Source organism: Zeus faber, assembly GCF_960531495.2.
Source record: "Zeus faber genome assembly, chromosome: 8".
In the NCBI taxonomy this organism is placed as follows: domain Eukaryota; kingdom Metazoa; phylum Chordata; class Actinopteri; order Zeiformes; family Zeidae; genus Zeus; species Zeus faber.
The window spans coordinates 21441975-21460834 of NC_137195.1; the positions used below are offsets into that span (position 1 = coordinate 21441975).

Sequence of the window (18860 nt, forward strand, 5' to 3'; positions counted from 1 at the left end):
GCGTGTGCGTTTCTCTCGTAAAGCGAATCCAGTGATTTGTTTCTAAACACATTATACATTACACATTATTACACGTTATGAAGTAGTTGCTGAAAACACATGAAAAGACTGAAGGATGAAGTATTAAATTGTGGAGTTAGATCGTTAAACTGTATCTCACCATATTTGTGGTCCGGATTTTTTGGGGCGGGGCTAAATCACGACTCGATGAGGTAGGGTGGTCATACTTGGCATGGCCCCACTCCCCAACACTTTATAAACACCAGGTCGGAATCGGATCATCAGTGGTGAAATAAGCTAAGCTAACAGCCTGGAGTTTGGGATAAAACGCTGTTTTGGGGAATAAACATCTTGAGTAAAAGGTGTCTTCAGGAAGGCCGTCAACTCGTGCCGCACCCGGAACAAAAAAATAACCCTCCCATGGGTTTGACCGTGCAGGGTTTGGTTACGTAGGCATTAGCTGCATGCTAGCAGGCCGTGGAGCCCCGACCTGGCTTGCGGAGTAGCCAGCAGGGGGCACCGGAGAGCGGGGAGTCAGACAGACAGAGCGCTTTGAAGGGAGCAACAAGACACAAGGGACTGGGTTCAGCAGAACATTTAAACAGGGAAGTTACTCCAATATAAATGTTGAACATGATTATCGCGACTGGGCGTGGTTTCAGCGTCTTCAGCAGACACGACGCCTCAGCGTCTCCGAACAGGGCAGAACAGAACTGCCTTTTTTTTTTTTTCATCACGATTTTGAAACCAAATTTTATATGCTTGGCAATTTTTTTTATCATTCAAACTTGGCTGGGTGGTTTGAGGTTTTTCTGTGGTGTGACAAACTTAGAACACATTTATTTGTGCCTTACAGGCCCTTTACAGGTGCAGTGTGTACAATTTACAGAACAGACTTGGCAGAAATGGAAAATATATTATCCATAAGTTTTAATTAGTGTATAATCCCATGAAAATAAGAATTGTTGTGTTTTTCTTTACTTTAAAATGAGGCATTTTTATCTACATAGGGAGAGAGTATTTTTCACGGAGGCCGCGATGTTGCACCGCCATGTTTGTTCTACAGTAGCCCAGAATGCACGGACCAAACACTGGCTCTAGAGAGGGCCTTTCGCATTTTACGCAAGTTTCTTTCTTTGTTTCTTGTCTCTTCCACGGAGGCCATGGGGAGGGAAGTAGTGGAAGTAGTATAGTAGTAGCATAGTAGTAGGAGTAGTAGTAGTATAGTGGTAGAAGTACAGTAGTGGTAGTGGTAGTAGTAATAGTGTAGTAGATGTAGAAGTAGTAGTAATATTAGTAGTAGTTTTAGTCGGAGTAGTAGTTTGAGTAGGAGAAGAAGTAGTAGGAGGAGGAGGAGGAGGAGAAATGTAGCAAAATAGGAGTGATAATGATAATGGATTAATTTTATTAAAAACATTTGAAAACCGTAAGAGTGAATGACCGGATTAATAATTTAGCATCTCAACATTATGGTTTCAGGCAATCTTCTTTTTAAATAACTTAACTCGGAGCTAATAAATAACAAACCGAAATGAATCAACTAAAATGTGATGATCGCGGCGACGGCCCTAAATATTATTAGAGCACAAAAGACTTGTCGTTCCCGAAATGTACAAAACGTGGAAAATTGAGTAAAATAAACAGATCCATCTACTCACCTAAATCCTTACAATTGTATCGCATCGGTGATCGGCGGCGGCGAAGAACCACATTTCCCAGAAGCCCCTGCGCGGAGATGCCCTCTCCAGACCGGATGTTGACAGCGTGTGGGAGACGGAGCGGAGTCAAACACAACACAGAGAGTGGCCGTTTTATGGTTAGAAATATTCAACAAATGGAAAGACGACGCGCGAATTGCACGAATGGACACGTTGGCCTCCGTTTACCGTAAATCAAATTCATATCATTGTCTTTTGGTTGGGTTTTGTGACGCCTTTTCTCCTCCACTGTAGCTACGCCAAACGCTAGAGCCCGGCGTGTTGTGACAGCTCGGCTTGTCAGACTGAAAGCAACGATCGCTGATTTAACGACAGTAATCGATCGCGTGTTGCTGTGAAACCGGAGCCCGTTACACGTCGTAAAACGACAATTTATCAGGAGCGCCGGCGAATTTACTTTGACATTTTGCCAACTCAAATGTCTTCGATCTCATGTAGGATTTACCAGTCGGTCAGTTAGCTAGACAGCGACTTGTAGGCCCGCACCGGGGAGGCAGGGCAGGGGAGCCGGGGCGCGCTCTGGCCCGGGGAGGGTCCTGGCGACGTCAACTAACTATACCTTGTTCGGACAGTCTGACAGCAATGATTCCATATTCAGAGACGTTACCCATGTGTCTGTGAAAGGTGTCAAATGTCCGTGTGGGCGCTTAAAAGCTGCTGTGTAACTAGGAATCTTTAAAAATCCAAGAGGTTTAAGGTTTTTATGTCACACGCAGTCATACAAATAGTGTAGCGCAAGGGGCAAACTTTTCAAAATTGGAGGAAGGAATCTATAGAATTAATCTGAAAAAAATCTATATAAATATCAGCAGAAATCCATAATAAAAAAAAAATGTATATGTACTGTATGTACAGGTTGTATGTACAGTGTTTTAATGAGTCTAATAATAATGGACAGTGTGCAGCATTTTGTGCCAGGGGCGCAATGATGCAGAATATGGGGTGAATGCACACATTAGTCTTGCATCCACTGTACCTCTATTGTCATGTTATCGTTTGCATTTTTTCCATTAAAATAACTGAGCAATATCACTCATAACTCTCAATAATCAAAATATTTCTCTGGGTTGATCAAATCAAAGTTTACATGGGAGATTGTATTCTAGAAGAGTGTCAGTATGACAGAACGACACCCTTCAACCCTATAAAGCTGAGCACAAACACAGCATCAGCTTATTATTCAAGTATCTTTTACTAGTATGCAAATGTGTGTTGAATTGCATTTTTTTCCCTATCACTACTCATAACATCAGATTTTTACTCAACCCTCACAATATGCTAACAAATAACAATAATGCCTCATCAATATTAATGTACCATAGGACTGGACACAATTTGTAGTAATTTGTTTTTATCTTACACTGTAGCCTTATTGGCATGGGGATACCAATTTCACAAATTGAATAAGTCTTAAGAAGACCTGATAGACGACCATGCAGGAAACACTCCGCAAACGTACTGCTCCCACTAATAAATGCGTCTCTCTCTGTCTAACCAACAGGTCGTGCATGTGGCTGGGCCTCTAACCTGCGCTTTGTAGAGGCTTACCTTTGAGCCGGCGTGCTTTCCGCTTGGTGGAAGGTCTCGTCTTTCTCCTTTGAGCCTCCCTTCCCCTGCCCGGCCCCACAGCTCCCTATGCTAACCCTGCTGAGCATGTTTTACTATATCTGTCTGCGGCGGCGCTCCAGGAGTGGGACACGCGGAGAGGTGCTGAACAGTCGCCGGGCCGTGGAGTCCAGCCAGAGGGCCGTGCTCCCGGTTAGCGTGGAGGTGGAGCAGTATGCCAAGGAGGTCCTGGACTTTAGCTCCCACTATGGCAGCGAGAACAGCATGTCCTACACCATGTGGAACCTCGCGGGGGTCCCCAACGTCTACCCCAGCTCTGGGGACTTTACCCAGACCGCCGTGTTCCGGGCCTATGGGACCTGGTGGGAGCAGTGTGCTAGCGCCCCGCCACGCTTCCGCCGCACGCCCAAAGACTTCCGCAGCCAGGACTACATCGAGCTGGCTTTCGAGGAGCCCGTCTATCCCACTGCCGTGGAGGTGCTGGAGACCTACTACCCTGGGGCCATTGTGCAGATTCTGGCATGCTCCCTCAACCCCTTCTCCCAGAACCCCCCTAGTGATGTCAGGTAAAGGCAAAAACATCCATCTCGAAAAGAAAATGCCAATAATTCCCACTAGTATCAAAAGGCTGTTCTCAAAAGTCAGAATCTAAACGCACAATTCCAGCTAGTGAGCAAAAGTTAGTGCTTTGTTTTTTTTTTTTTTTTCCACATGGGTCGTTTTGTGTTTTTCGTGTGGCAAAGTGACATAGGAAGTACAGTTAGGAAGTACAACCTATGGCGTAATTTCATTTTGATCCAGAAACTAACGAAAGCACCTTGTAACAAAATTGGTTCAGTGGAACATTGGCAATAAATGGCAGGCAGTGTGAAATATGGAGGCATATAGAGCTCCATATTGGCTGTTGGATCACTATGCATTAGTGTCTGCTATGACCACCAACATCTCTATCAGTGGTGAGCCGATGACCCTGCATGTGCTACACTCAGACTCGGGCTTGGGAAATAAGTGTGGGAAATAATGAGTCAAAGCTCCTTCCTGTGGGTGGTAATGTAAATGGTAAATGTAATAATATTCCTGTCAATGCTAAATATGCAGACAATAACTACCCCCTGACTTGATGTTACTTTATTATTTTTAGTGCGTGTGTGAGGTTGCTCAATAGCACAGCTGGGAGTTAGAGCACAAAATGACTACTACACTTTAAGTGCCTATATGGAAAAATAATGTATTTAATATTCTATTCCTGTGTATGATATTTAGAATGCCTCTGCAGCCCAGCCTTTCCTATGTCTGTTTCCTCAGGTTTCGTACATGCTTTGACAGCAAAACCTATGATTACAGTAGAACTTGTGGCTACTTTGAAATGCAGTCTTATTATTATTATTGTCATGTCATTACAATATTTAGTCACACATACAAAGAAGACAAAACCTTGCCATGTTTTTTTGTTAATGTTAATGTTAACATAGTCAAAATTTGAATTTAAACTATAATGCAATAAACAATGACATTTAAGCATGTCTTTCTCGTGCAAAACTCTGTTGTTATAAAGCGTTACGCAATATGCATTTGTCGTAATCATGTCATCGGCAACATTATTATTTTTGGCATTGTTACGATTCTTAAACTCTGTATTTCAACTGTTAGATGTGGAATGAATACATCGTTACTGACAGTCCAGCTTTTTCAAAGCAGAGAGACTGTGTTAAGAGGTTTCTTTTCGACGTGACCTTCAGCTTCTGATAATGACAGGACTGTCTTAGGGTCAGTCTGAATATTCTCTGACTACCTGTTTCACTGGCTTTGTGATGTGATGAATGGAACAGACTCTACAGTAAGACAGCTACTTCGCCTGATGTGGTTGGGTGAGAAACATTGCATCACAAACACCAAATGTAGCTTCAGCAGGAATGACAGACACATATCTCTAAACTCATATACTGTGTGGGGAAGTGGTGCTGGTGTTATCTTGTATCCCTAATGTTGGGGAGGTGTTCATAAGTTACTTAGGGCAGGAGAGGGAAAGAGTTTATAAATGTTTGGTGGAGCCAGAGCCAAGACATACTGGGACTGGGAAACAATTTACAAAAATAATCCAAGAGAAAAAAAATCACAGGTAGAAGTAGTGAGATTTTGCTAATCGCCATGAGCGGAACATTTTGAGGTGACTCGTGGTTACATTCCACACACGACAGATCCATATATATATATGTATGCTAAGGCGTGCTTGTTCTCCCCACCCGGTCCCCCCAGGTGGGAGGTGTTGTGGTCAGGGGAGCCCACCAAGGTGCTGACCCCTCAGGCGCGTCAGTTCTCCCCCGGCATCAAGCAGCTCAGCTTCCCCACCAACCTGCTGCGCCTGGAGGTCAACAGCTCGCTGCTGGAGTACTACACGGAGCTGGATGCCGTCATCCTGCGCGGTGTGAGGGAGAGGCCCATCCTGGCGCTCTACAAGATGCCCATCATCGACATCAGTGACCTGAGCGACAGCGAAGAAGAGCTCTCCGACATGGCGGGCCCCTTCAGAACGGCCGGCGACGCCAAGCCCCTCAGCACGGGGAACGGTCACTTCGACCGACTCCCCTACGAGGTGCTAACGCCGCCCGATAACAGCACCTGCACACGAGCAACGTGTTTAGGCTATCACACAAGATGAACAGGCGTGCTGGCTGGAGCCCATTTGGACATTTGATCTTTTACTCACCGACAGAGCCATTTTCCTGTCATGAAGACAAGGTTGCGTTGTCTGAGCCTGAGCAGAAAAAAAAGGAAAAACACACACACGGTGTTGTTGATACTCTACGTATCATCTCCTCTCCAAACCACTGCCATTAAGCAGAGCTCTCCACAGCCGCCCTGTGCGTGTCTGTTTCAGGAACATGATACAGCTATTTTCCGTCAGCTGATATTCAGCTGAGCACTGCATGTGCAATGGACGCGCACACACACACACACACACACACACACACACACACACACACACACACACACACACACACACACACACACACACACACACACACACACACACACATAGCCTTGGAGAAAAAGGTGTGACTCTTCACACATAGTTGTACTATCAGGGTTTTGTTTGATGGATGGTCAGTGTTTGGACCTGCATGAAAGCCATGGACAGATTTCTCTGCAATTCTCTTATTTACTCCGTTCTCTTCCATTCTCCTCTTCCTCTGTTTTTAGCTGCACTCTGACACAATGCTGTTGCCTCCTTGCTTTCCTTGTGTGTCCCTGTATAGCTTATCTTTTTCTCTTTTTTTTAATCCTGTCATTTTCTCTCCTTAACCCCACCCCCCACCCCCCCATCCTCCAATTTGCCATCAATAGCTGATCCAACTGATCCTGAGCCACTTGACCCTGCCAGACCTGTGCCGTCTGGCCCAGAGCTGCAAGCTGCTGCACCAGCACTGCTGCGACCCGCTGCAGTACACCCAGCTGAGCCTGCAGCCGTACTGGGCCCAGCTGAGTGACGCCTCGCTAGGACACCTGCAGGGCCGCTGCGCCCTCCTCCAGAGGCTCAACCTGTCCTGGACGGGCAACCGCGGGGCCCTCACCCCGTCCGGCTTCAGCAGGTCAGTGACAGCAGGGTCGGGGCTGTTATCATAGCGATGCTCACAGGCTGAAAGGGAGGGGAAGTCACCTTGTAGAAATGGTGTGCCCCGATGATTATCATGTTTTTGTTTTTTTTAGCGGGGGGAGGATAACTCCTACCATATGCACATACACACAAAGAGACTTATAAAACAAGTACTGCCCAAAATGTTTGTTTATCAGGCCATTGCTCCAATGCATCCCCACCATGTGAGAATGCATTCAATGTCCGTTCAATGTCCTTTCCCTCTTTGCCCTCCGTCTCCTGCCGTCTGCCCCCGCAGCTTCACGAAGGCCTGCGGCCTCAGCCTGGTGTGTCTGGAGCTGTCCTGCTGCCACTTCCTGTCCGAGGCCTGCCTGGAGGTCATCTCCCAGACCTGCCCCGGGCTCCAGGAGCTCAACCTGTCCTCCTGCGACCGGCTCAACTCGCAGGCCTTCACACACATCTCCAAGCTGACGCGCCTCCGCCGCCTGGTGCTCTACCGCACCAAGATAGAGGTATAGTTTTAATAATAATGATAGTCTTACTCACTCAGACCCTTCTGAACGTGTCCAGGTCCTGTGCGGAGGTGGGTGAATGTTGAAAACCATTGAAAGTTGAGGGGGCCTGTGTGCTGCTTGAATATAAAACATAGAAAGCATGATACGTGGATCTTTTATTTACAAAAACACCATCAGGGACAAGATCTGGGTGTCATTTTGGATTCCCTTAGCAGAGATGGAGGTGTTTACTTTTCGGAAGAAAGAGGACCAGTCTACACATACATGCTGGAGCTAATTGAAGCCGCCAACGATATTGTTGCAAATCTGATTGGCTAACATCCCCCGCAGCTCCACCATTGACCATTGAGCCTCCACCATCCACAGCGATGTGGATGGTGGAGGCTCAATGGTCAGCCATGCCTTTGACTTGCTTCTTGTTGGACAGCAGAGGGCTTCCAACTGTTATCAGAGTGTCCTTTACACATCTAAACAGCTCCGGTTTCTGGAGTGGTTTTATCCTATGCCATGCCATGTTCCACCATAGCAATAAGCTCTTCCTTCTGCTCCATACAGACAGTGTTTAATGAGTTTTTGCTGCAACGCTAGCAGAAGGGAAAGCGTTCTACTCATTAAGATCTCCCATTAGCCTCTTTCTAGCCATTGCACCCAAAAGCGCTCTCGCATTTATGTCACAAGAGCTTCTGGGTTTGTCACATTAGCTCAATAGAAACCCTAATAATACTAATTATTAGTATGATTTTCCCCTTGTTGTGGAAGATTTCTTATAAAAGGCTCTGCGTTTGCCTTTTGCCCTTAAAATGTAGCACTTTTGTAAGCTGTTGCCTAGTTACAGTCTGCCCTTGTTTCCGTTGGCTCCTCAGTCTGTCCTTGTGGCTTTAGGTTTTAGTTTAGCCGGCACTGGCTCTTGATGCCCAGATAGGTAGATGTTGAATGTTGTAGATTGTTAGGAAATCATCCTTGCTGGAAGGTTCTTTGATATCCTATAGAAACTGTGCGTTGCCATTCCTTCTTCCTTCATTCTGTCCTTGTTTCCTTATGTACCTGTACATCTCTCCATGCTCATTTAATAAAGACACAACTCACTTTTTTTTAACTTTGTTTAGTTGTTGCTTCATGCAGACACAGAAATCAAAGTGTGGCTAAAATAAAGGTTGTATGGTTACCATATCTCTTTCTACCCATTTGCTCATTTGAGGCCTTGTAGTGTAGTATGTTGCGACGAAAGCTCGGTTGTTGTTATTTGTAATGAACTTGGTTAACTCGGGTCCCGGAGACACCGGGCCGTTCAGGTCCAGGCGTGCCTGCGTGGAAAAACAGCTGGGGTTTTCTTTCCCCCACCTTCCACCTCAGCGTTTCTCAAGTGTTTGTCATGGTTCAGGCTGCACGCAGGCAGCTGGCCTGGCAGCGGAGCCAGCGCTCGGAGAGAGAACAAGGTGTAGAATTTCTGAATTTCCAGGGAGCATGCTTTGGGTTGTTATTTGCCAAGATAGTGAGGTGTGTGTGTGTGTGTGTGTGTGTGTGTGTGTGTGTGTGTGTGTGTGTGTATTTGAGGGCCTAACATCTCAGCTGTCATTAGCCTGTCACGGCTCTAATTAAATAGCTCACGCACGGAAGAAAATTGCTTATAGAGATGCCAGCGAGAGGCCACAAACACACATGCACGCGCCATTTTACCCGCACACAAAACAGTCAACACAAGAAGCTTTCACTGAAGTGTCATGTCTCACACCTTCCCCTGCCATTGAGGTTCATGTGTCAGCAATTGCAAGCTGAATCCCCATATCTCTTATCCAAGTGCCAGTGAAGAGGTGCGTGCCCTTGGTGAGGCTGTGAGAGTAAAAAACGTGTAATTTTGTATTAAGTTACACTTATGAAATGAGTGTTTCGTGTGTGTGACGAGCAGTGGAGACTTATTTAAGTTATTCATTTTATACTTCATTTGTAACAGTGACCACTTGTACTGCAATTCGGCATGTATAAAACAAATAAATAATATATATAAATATATATATAAAATATTTTTATATATATATATATACTGTATGTATATATACGGTATGTTTGTGTGTGTATTATACTATTGACATTATGATATACTGTTATACTAATACTATTAGCATATATTGTTATATACAGTATATTAAACCTGTTAAAAAAAAGTGTATTTTAATTGTTTAAATGTATTAAGTTGATTGCTTCCCCCTGTTACATGAGTATGTTTTTATATTTTTTGAGGTTCATATCTCAGTTTCACACTTTTGTTCACCGCAGCAAACGGCACTGTTGAGCATCCTGACCTTCTGTATAGAGCTGAGACATCTCAACTTGGGGAGCTGCGTGCGGGTGGGTTAACATGCATTCACACACGCTTTGGTTTGCCCAAGATGTCGCTCTCTAGAATGTTGGCCCAAATTCAATATTACAACCGTGTTATGCCTCCAGGTTGAAGACTATGACGTGGTGGCCAGCATGCTGAGCACACGGTGCCGCTCGCTGCGCTCCGTGGACCTGTGGCGCTGCAGGAACCTCACAGAGCGAGGCCTGGCTGAGCTGGTCTCTGGCTGCAGGTGGGTCGGCCAAAATGCACAACGCGTACCATCTCTCGGGGCGACCCGGTGGTGCAGCCAGATACTGCACTGACCACAAAAGCGCCGCAGCGGCCCGGGTTCCAATCCGGCTTGAGGTCACTCCCCCTCTCTCTATCCCAATGTTTCCAGTCTCTCTCTCCACTGATCTATGAAAATAAAACGAAACGAAATTGCCCAAAAATATATCTTAAAACAAACAAAACGAAAAATATGGAACCTTCTGTCCAATTTGCCGTGTAATCTCCATTATCGGAAGTCAAAGTCAGGTCAAAGACAAATTCTGTGTGAGGTAAACTGCCGTGTCCCACGAGTGTAAATCTGAGAGCCGTAGCTCCACTCTGCTAACGATGCTGCATCGGGACCTTATCCCCCCGCCTCCCGGAATCCCACCCTCTGGGTTTAGGATGCTGGAAGAGTTGGACCTGGGCTGGTGCCCCACGCTGCAGAGCCGCTCCGGGTGCTTCCAGCACCTGGCCCGCAACCTGCCCCGCCTCCGCAAGCTCTTCCTCACCGCCAACCGCACCGTGTGCGACTCGGACCTGGAGGAGCTGGCAGCCAACTGCCCCTCCCTGCAGCACCTCGATATCCTGGGTAGGCTGCTGCTGCTGCTTTCTCGTATAAATACAATATTCAATTGATAATGATAGTGTTACTTCTGTTTTCATTCTGGTAAGTTTGGTCTGTTTGTATGTGAACAAAATATATGAAAAAGTATTCCAGGAATTTTCTTCAAAATGTCTGACCAGTTTCAAGATTTCATAAGGACGAAATGGAGCCTTTATGAAGCTTCACCACAATGACTATGTTAATCATTTAATTTCTTTGCATGCTGTTATACTGTACAACAAGGCATTGCAACGCTGGGGAGCTTAAGAGGCCATTTTAAACTTTGCGTCGTCACATTTTAAAGGTTGACAACATTGATATCCATTAAAGTACAGTATTTGCGGGGAGTAAGAATTACAGCCGTTGACCTACTTGGATGAGATGCGTCACACCTCAAAATAGAACACCATGTCAAAACTTGCGGTTTGCAATTCCATTCAACACAGAACCTTATACATTCTCATTTCTTCCTCAGAAATAAAAAGTATTTATGTACTATTTAGATACAGCACATATTCTTTCAGTGTGTTGGACCACATATGGTGAAGTTGATGACCAATATGACCGTATCTATATTAATAAAAACATCATCCTATCTTGTTTTTTTGTATGCACAAACCTGCCTTTTCCTCGCAACAAAACTGCCAAAATGTTATATTATTTCACAATGGATAAAATGGCATGTAACTGTGTTGGCAGGTACGCGGATGGTGAGCGCGCCCGCCTTAAAGAAGCTGCTGCAGGCGTGTCCCAAGCTGCTCCTCCTGGACGTCTCCTTCTGCTCGCAGGTTGACACCCGCGTGGTCCAGGAGCTTTCCGGCCTCTTCCCCAACGTGGCCATCAAGAAGAGCTTCACCCAGTGACCCCCCCCCCAAATCCAGAGGGAGGGAGAGTAGTTGACTCGAGGATGCCGTCCCCATGGAAAATGGCTCCGATTAGCTGCTCACCTGCCGGCGCAGGAGTCCGACACGGTCGTTATCAGTGACCCCCAGGTGGTAAGAACGGAGTCAGACTGACTGAGTCAGCTGGACGCGGCAAAGTCAACGACCGCCCAACTCCCCTTCAACAGACTGCTGAATGTGATCTCTTTTTTTTCCTTTTCTTCCGTTTGTTTTACATTTAAACGTTGAAATCAGGGTACCGCTAGATTTCCCCTTTTTATCGCCAGAACAAGAGCGGCCAGAACATTTTTCCCGGGTGTCTGAACGCAAGGCGCGGCATCATGAGTCAGGATCTGCGGACGGTCCTCTGTCCGCATCGTTCGCTTCTCTTCAACCAGTAAAGTGACCGTCCTTCCGTACTTTAAGCTTACGTTATAATTTGGCAGCACCGCAGAACACCCGACCGGTTTGACTTAGTCGCAGTAAAGTCCTTCCTGTAGCGTGGGCTTGCGCGGGAGACTCTAACGGAGAAAACACGACAAATTGGGTTGTTAAACGTGAATGGCAGGAGAGGAAACCCTGTTCAAATATTAGACCAACTGTGGCATTTACAGGGGGGCTCTGTCGACGAAATCACAACCAACTCGAAAAAACACGGCGACGCCTCTCAGGCTCGCAGGAGGCTATGCAAAGATTATCGCAATGTTTCTATCACATAAATATTTACAGAGACACGCAACTGTTTGAAAGTCATTGCAAACGGGGGGGGCGACGTCTTCATTTCGTCTGCAATGAAATGCACCCAACGTGACGCGGTTACGCCGCGGCAAAGGCATCCGTCATCTCAAATTAATCAACTTCCAGCAAATGTGCTAATGCATGAAGTGTGATCCAAGTCTAAAATCCACAGTGCACTGGCGCGCTTCGAGGCGCGCACGCACACGCGGGCGCACACAAGCACGCACACACACTCACACACACACACACACACACACACACACACACACACACACACACACACACACACACACACACACACACACACACACAAAGAGACTTGCAATTAAACTCGTGGCAGTTGGCTGTTCTTTTGTTTGATAGGACCTGTAGGTGCCAGAAGTCAATTAATTAGTCTAAAATATTGGTATTTCTGATGTGTGGCTGCTTTGCACAATTAGTGTTAGGCCCGAGACGATTCAAAGTTCCTTTCGAACATCGCCTCCACACACAGACGCCTAGTACAAACTCTCCGGTGCATTACAAGAAATGTAACTCTATCCTGAGCTCGGACGGAAGAAAACGAGGTTTTTTTAGGCAAGCTCTTGAGTTTGGAGGTTCCTCAGACCAAATCGACACGCACAGTGGTTTGACTTTGGCTAGATTGTGTAGATTGCCTTTGTTATTCTCTTTAGTGGGCGTGCGGCAGGCTGGGTGAGCCGGGCCACCCCCGTTCCAAAGCGTTCTAATGCAAGGCCGCCGCCATTGCCGCTGTAATGAAACCCTCAGTGTGGACTGTGGCTCTGAGCTACCGAACCCTGCTGTCACCGCCAGGATGACGGCGGTGGAGCGCATAGAACACTGTGAATTGACTTGAGATGGGTACGTCGACTTGACACGACATGTAAATACCTAGACCTCTATCCTTTTCCTGAAGCTCAGGGGTTATACTTGATTTTCAGTTTTATACATGTGGGTGGTTTTCCTCCGAGCACCTGTTCAGCCAGAGCAACAGTAGAGCGAGTCAGGTTTGAGTTTCACTGCCGTCAGGATAACACCAACACAAGATCCACCCTAGAACACACATATGACTTGGCACCGTTGTGACCGAAGGTTTTTTTCGTATTTTGATGTTGAATATTGACATAATTGTATAATGTAAAAGCAAAGGAAAGTGTATAAATGTCCTTAATTATTTATTGATCATTGTAATATATTAAGCCACATTTGAAGTGCTTGAGAGGAGTTATCTTTTGCAAAGACTTGAAGTTTGCTTTTTAGCACATGCTAGTTATTATGGGGAGTATAAATGTGCCTTATACACATGAATGAATGTGATGTGATGTCCACGTGTTGTCGATGTGTCATTTGCTTTTACGTTCTTCAACCAAAGCAGTCAGTAAAAATCCTGGACTTAAGTAACAGCTGTATTTATAAGATCACACCAATAGCCATTGTCATTTTTATGCAAAACTTTATTCATTCACCCCTATATAGAAATAATGCATTTAAAATACGTGATCCTTAAAATGGCAGCCATGTGGAAGTCTCCTGTTATTCTTTTTTTTTTTTAAAGCCATTTGTGTTTGACTGCATATCTTTGACAACCCAGCCAGCGGTGCAATAGAGGTGTTGATAGTACTGGTCTTCCCACTGAAGTGGTGCAGGCTTGAATTTCAGTGCGTGGAATTCTAGTACTTGAAGTGGAGGGCAATCACGTTTGTACAATTGAATATATTACTTTCTTCAAGGACGGAAGGATTTTTTTATTTTTTTTTGAAAGATATTACTGAAATTTATATTGCAGTCTCATTTCGATTTTTACTTAGGATGAATAAAGTGTCAACAACTAATTATCTATTTGGTAAAACAAACTATTTAATTTTTTTATGCACTTGCAACATTTTCCCAATGTGCATAACAAATTGGGGGTTACAGAAATCGCTGCCTGTTTATAGAATAAATTCATATGTTCCTGTCTATTTATACCTGGATATAATTATATTCTTTGATTTTACCTTCTGTTCTTTAGTGGATATGTATTTTCATTACCCCCTGGCAAGCTCGGGAAGTGCCACCAGCCTCCCTGCCATCCACGGAACGCCGCGTAACGCCCCTTGTACCGTAGTATGAAAGCTCTGTGGTGTGTTGTGTATCCAGTTGCTCCCCGAAAAGATGGCAACTGGCGAGTGTAAAGGTGGTGCCAGGAAGACACTGGGTGCTTTAATGTTTCCAGATTTTTTAATAAACGTAAGGCTTAAGACTGACGGTACCTTGTGTCTGTGTGAGTTGTGTAGTTCCCATTCAGCTGGAAAACGCCTGTTGGGGCGAGGGAAACCTGCTTTGAAGAAATGTGTTGATTTCCATTCGGTGCTTTTTATGCTGATACTCTGTGAGAATGTTCTTTTTTGGGGTTAAATGCAAAGTGGGTTTGTGTCAAGAGGGATGGACAGACAGATGGACCGACAGATGTATAGATAGCTAGACAGATAGATAGATAGATGGACAGACAGACAGATAGATAGATAGATAGATAGATAGATAGATAGATAGATAGATAGATGGACAGACAGACAGATAGATAGATAGATAGATAGATAGATGGACAGACAGACAGACAGATGGACAGATAGATAGATAGATGGACAGAGAGACAGATGGACAGATAGAAGGACAGAGATGGACAGGTAGATGGACAGATAGATAGATAGATAGATGAATAGATAGATAGATAGATAGATAGATGAATAGATAGATAGATAGATAGATAAATGTATATATAGATAGATAGATAGATAGATAGATGGATGGATGGATGGATGGATAGATAGATAGATGGATAGATAGATGTATAGATAGATAGATAGATAGATAGATAGATAGATAGATAGATAGATAGACGGATAGATAGATGTATAGATAGATAGATGGATGTATAGATACTTTATTAATCCACAGAGGGAAAGGACAGGTCTGAGGCTGTGCCGGCGTGTCCAAGTGATGTTCAGGGGTCCACCTGATTCCCGAGCACCCGGCAAAGCTGTTAGTGAGGATGACGTGACTTGCAAGGCGGTGCAGCCTGGTGGAATTAACCCCTTTTCCCGCGCCCCTCTCTAAACGCTTTACGGCCTATTAATACCCCAAGCAGACCTGACATCGGCTTGTCTTCTTAACGGCGTTTTAATTAATTGTTTATGCCGAGTTTAATGATGTATATTGTGGCCCTGTAATGTGCCCTAATGACGGAGAATGAGGCGGCCTTTGCGGAATTAATAATTTGGAGGACCCACCCACCCCCGCCCCCCTCCCCCACCCCCTCCCCAACCCCCACCCCCACTCCTGGATGCTCCTGAGCATCTGTAGGCCTGTTGTAGTACTAGGGGCCATTTCCTCTGTGCTTCGCTTCTCGCTGTCATGCTTTTGTATAATTTTGGGTGGTTTGGGGGCAATTAGTTGGCTTTCTTTTTATTTGTCTTTCGGGGACACGGGAGGGAAGGCTGGATGAGCCTTTTCCTCTGCCGGGGGAACGGATGGATGGAGACATTACAACTGAATAATATTAACCTTTAACATGTGGGATGCCGCTCCTTTTCCCTTTTTTTTTTTTTTTTTTTTCATGTTTTCCCTTCCCCCCCCCCACTCCCACTCCAAGCCACTTCACTCGCACCACAACATACCTCTGCAGAGATCCTGGTGGGGCGGCAGCGGTGGTGGTGCGGTAATGTTGTTCTCTTCCCGGGACAGACGTCTGCGCGGCATTGTTGTCTGGCTCGGCAGAGTTCCACCAACCCCCACCCCCACCCCCCACCCCCAGACCGGCTTTAGACAGGCCTCAGACCTGTGATACCCGTCATTATGTGGCAAGATGTTGCGTCTCCGGTTTCCCCCTGTCACGCGCACGCCCAGCGGAGACGTACATGCCTGACGCTCCTCTCGCCGTTCTGTCTAAAAGCATGTGAGAGAATCCCGGGCCCCCCCCACACACACACACACCCACCCACCCACCCTCCAAAAACAACAACAACAATGCCAACAATGTCATCTTTTGGAGGCAGCACATATGGCAGACGTTTACAGCCTTCAACCTAGACAAAGCTTGTCCAACAACCTGCCAATATATCCAAATGAAAGCTCCTTCACAGTTCAGTCTAAAGAATACAACGTTGTCAGATTGAACGCCCCCGCCCCCTCTCAAAACAACAACAACAACAACAACAACAACAACAACAGGCAACTTGTTGGGAAGACGTGACCTCTGCGAGCGATGCCGTATTGAAAGGGCTTCGGAGGGCTTCTCTTGCTGCTCTGAGCCAAGCACGGGCATGGAGCTGAGTGAAGCGTCCTCCAGAGAACAGCTGTCTTTCCGGTCAGGAGGGATGGTGCGCGGTTTTTGGAAATAAGCGGCGGAGGGCATCCTGCCAGGAAAACTATGGGAAGATCGCCCATATCAGGGGTTCCCCAAACTTACTAATGTATGGTTTTTTTAAGACCCCCTTGGCAGACCGAGCCCTGTCGTATAAGATCATTTTGGCTCACTAAATTAGGAAAAACTCTTTTTTTAGATTTTAGGAAATGATGCTACACACACATACACACACACACACACACACACACACACACAGCATTTCCTTTAAACCCCGCCATCATTAATGAAGGTACGTAGTTATGCTTTTATGAAAAAAAATAAATTTAATAAAGGACGCAAAGGGAAAACAAATCTTGCCGCGGACAACCTGTGGTTCCTTCACGGATTCCTTGGGAAACTCGCCGCCTTTATCTCTCTATCTGGCTGTTTTACCTGGCGTCTTACGGATTGAGTCTGTCAGCGGCCTGCTTTAGGAGCCTTATAAAGACGGCCTCACCGAGGGAGGAGCATGTCCCACAAACAGGCCCGGCAATTAGCCTCAATAATTACGCGCCGAAGGAGAGACACGACTCGCCCCGCTGATCAACAAAGTTCACGACAAAGTTCTAATTAAACAACAACTCGTTTACAAATGAACGCGCCAAAGCATTCGTGTCGGCTACTTAAGGGGGCGCGGGCTTATTACAGTCGCTGCGATTGCGGGCCGAGGCCGCCGAACGACGACGCGGCACGTGCTGGCGTTGCGGTCGGGGAGCCGTCCGGGATTCATTTTACGCGGTTTTGTAAATGCATCTCTTCTACAAAACCGCCGTTACAAGTCAAACTTTTTTTTTGCTTTTAACGTGAATATTTCGAAGAGTATTTTTATTTTATTTTCTTAACCCTCGCTTTTTTTCTCTTCGATCGCTCTCCGGGTGTGAAGGCGGAAAGTTCCACCCACCGACCGAATGTCTGCCTGACTTTCTGAGAGAGACAGCACAAAAAAGTCGATTAACCGTCCTGGGTTATTGATTTGGGAATCATCATCATCATCATTAATTGGGCCGCGCAGAAGTTCGGCGGAAAAAAATTATCCGATCGCGTTGTCAAATAATAATCCCACAAACACAACCCGGAGATGTTCGGAAGGGCCTGTTGCTGTTGAGTATGAGGAAACAGCAGCTCTGTTCCAATTGATAAGAAATAAAAATAAAACAGGCTGGGCTTTATAGGCTGACCCACATGTTAAGGCACATTTTAATTGGGCGTAATATTACAGTAATGATATTCCTTAGTGTGTTCAACCTCAACTATCTAACCACAGCCTCGTTTTCATCAACCGATTGATCAGACGCCTCCCACAGACAAAAGACAGGAAGAAAAAAAAAGAAGCGAGCCGGCTCACGCCCGGGCATCGCTGGATGGCGCTAGAGCACCGACCATCCGCCCCCAGAAGCGCCGCGACACTACTTCCCCGTGAACCGCGCAGTGGGAAATCTGCAGTCACCTCGATGGAAAAAAAAAAAAAAGGGGAAGGTGTAATTAACGTGACGCCGTGTTAATTGCGAATCTGCCGCTGAGCGAGCGGAGGGCGTGGGGCGGCTCCGGAGGAGGTTTCGCCCTCTCTTCACACAGTCGTGTGGAAAGATCACAGAGGGAGCGTCGCACCCACGCGCCCGCGCGCCCAGCGTCCGAACCCCCCGCGCACACCTTGACGTGGGCCGACGGCCCGAAGCCACGCCCACATTACGGGAAACACAATCATAATAATAATGATAATAATAATTACTATTATTATTATAAGAATTATATAATTATAATAATAGCAACTCCAACAAAAACAACAACAACAACAACAACAACAACAATAATAAAAATAATAAATACCCCCCCCCCCCCCCCAAAAAAATCGAATTTGACCTAGTTCATCGTCACCGTTATGGTGTGTTGAATGCGGTCAAGATACTATCAGTGGGTGATCATCAGTCCTTTCACCGTAGGGAAAATATCAATAAGGTACGAATATAAATCCCAGGGCTGGGGCTCGTAGAAGCCCTTTGAACAATATAACTTTCAGCTCGACATGGTCTTACGCCTCAATCCGAGACCAAAACAAAATAAAAAAACAAAAAAATAAAATAATAATTATATATATATATATATATATATATATATATATATAACATAACACCCACCCACGTGCAACAAAGCGACATTCAGCCCTATAAATAACAACTCAAAATGGCCAAAACACAAACATACTGTATAATGACATTATGCATTAAAGCCCCATGACTCTCAGACATACTGTACAACCCACAACAAC

At 45.7% G+C, this 18860-nt stretch overlaps 1 protein-coding gene across 1 annotated transcript; it reads left to right on the forward strand.

Annotated features, from left to right (window-relative positions):
• Positions 1–3353: 3353 nt before the first annotated feature.
• On the forward strand, positions 3354–14438 carry fbxl4 (F-box and leucine-rich repeat protein 4; the record flags this gene model as incomplete). Its single annotated transcript, XM_080005205.1, has 8 exons — positions 3354–3850; positions 5541–5877; positions 6630–6874; positions 7178–7391; positions 9669–9740; positions 9840–9964; positions 10389–10576; positions 11291–14438. The coding sequence occupies 8 exons, from the start codon at positions 3354–3356 to the stop codon at positions 11452–11454; spliced, it is 1842 nt and encodes a 613-aa protein (XP_079861331.1). The 3' UTR covers positions 11455–14438.
• Between the last annotated feature and the right edge of the window lie 4422 nt (positions 14439–18860).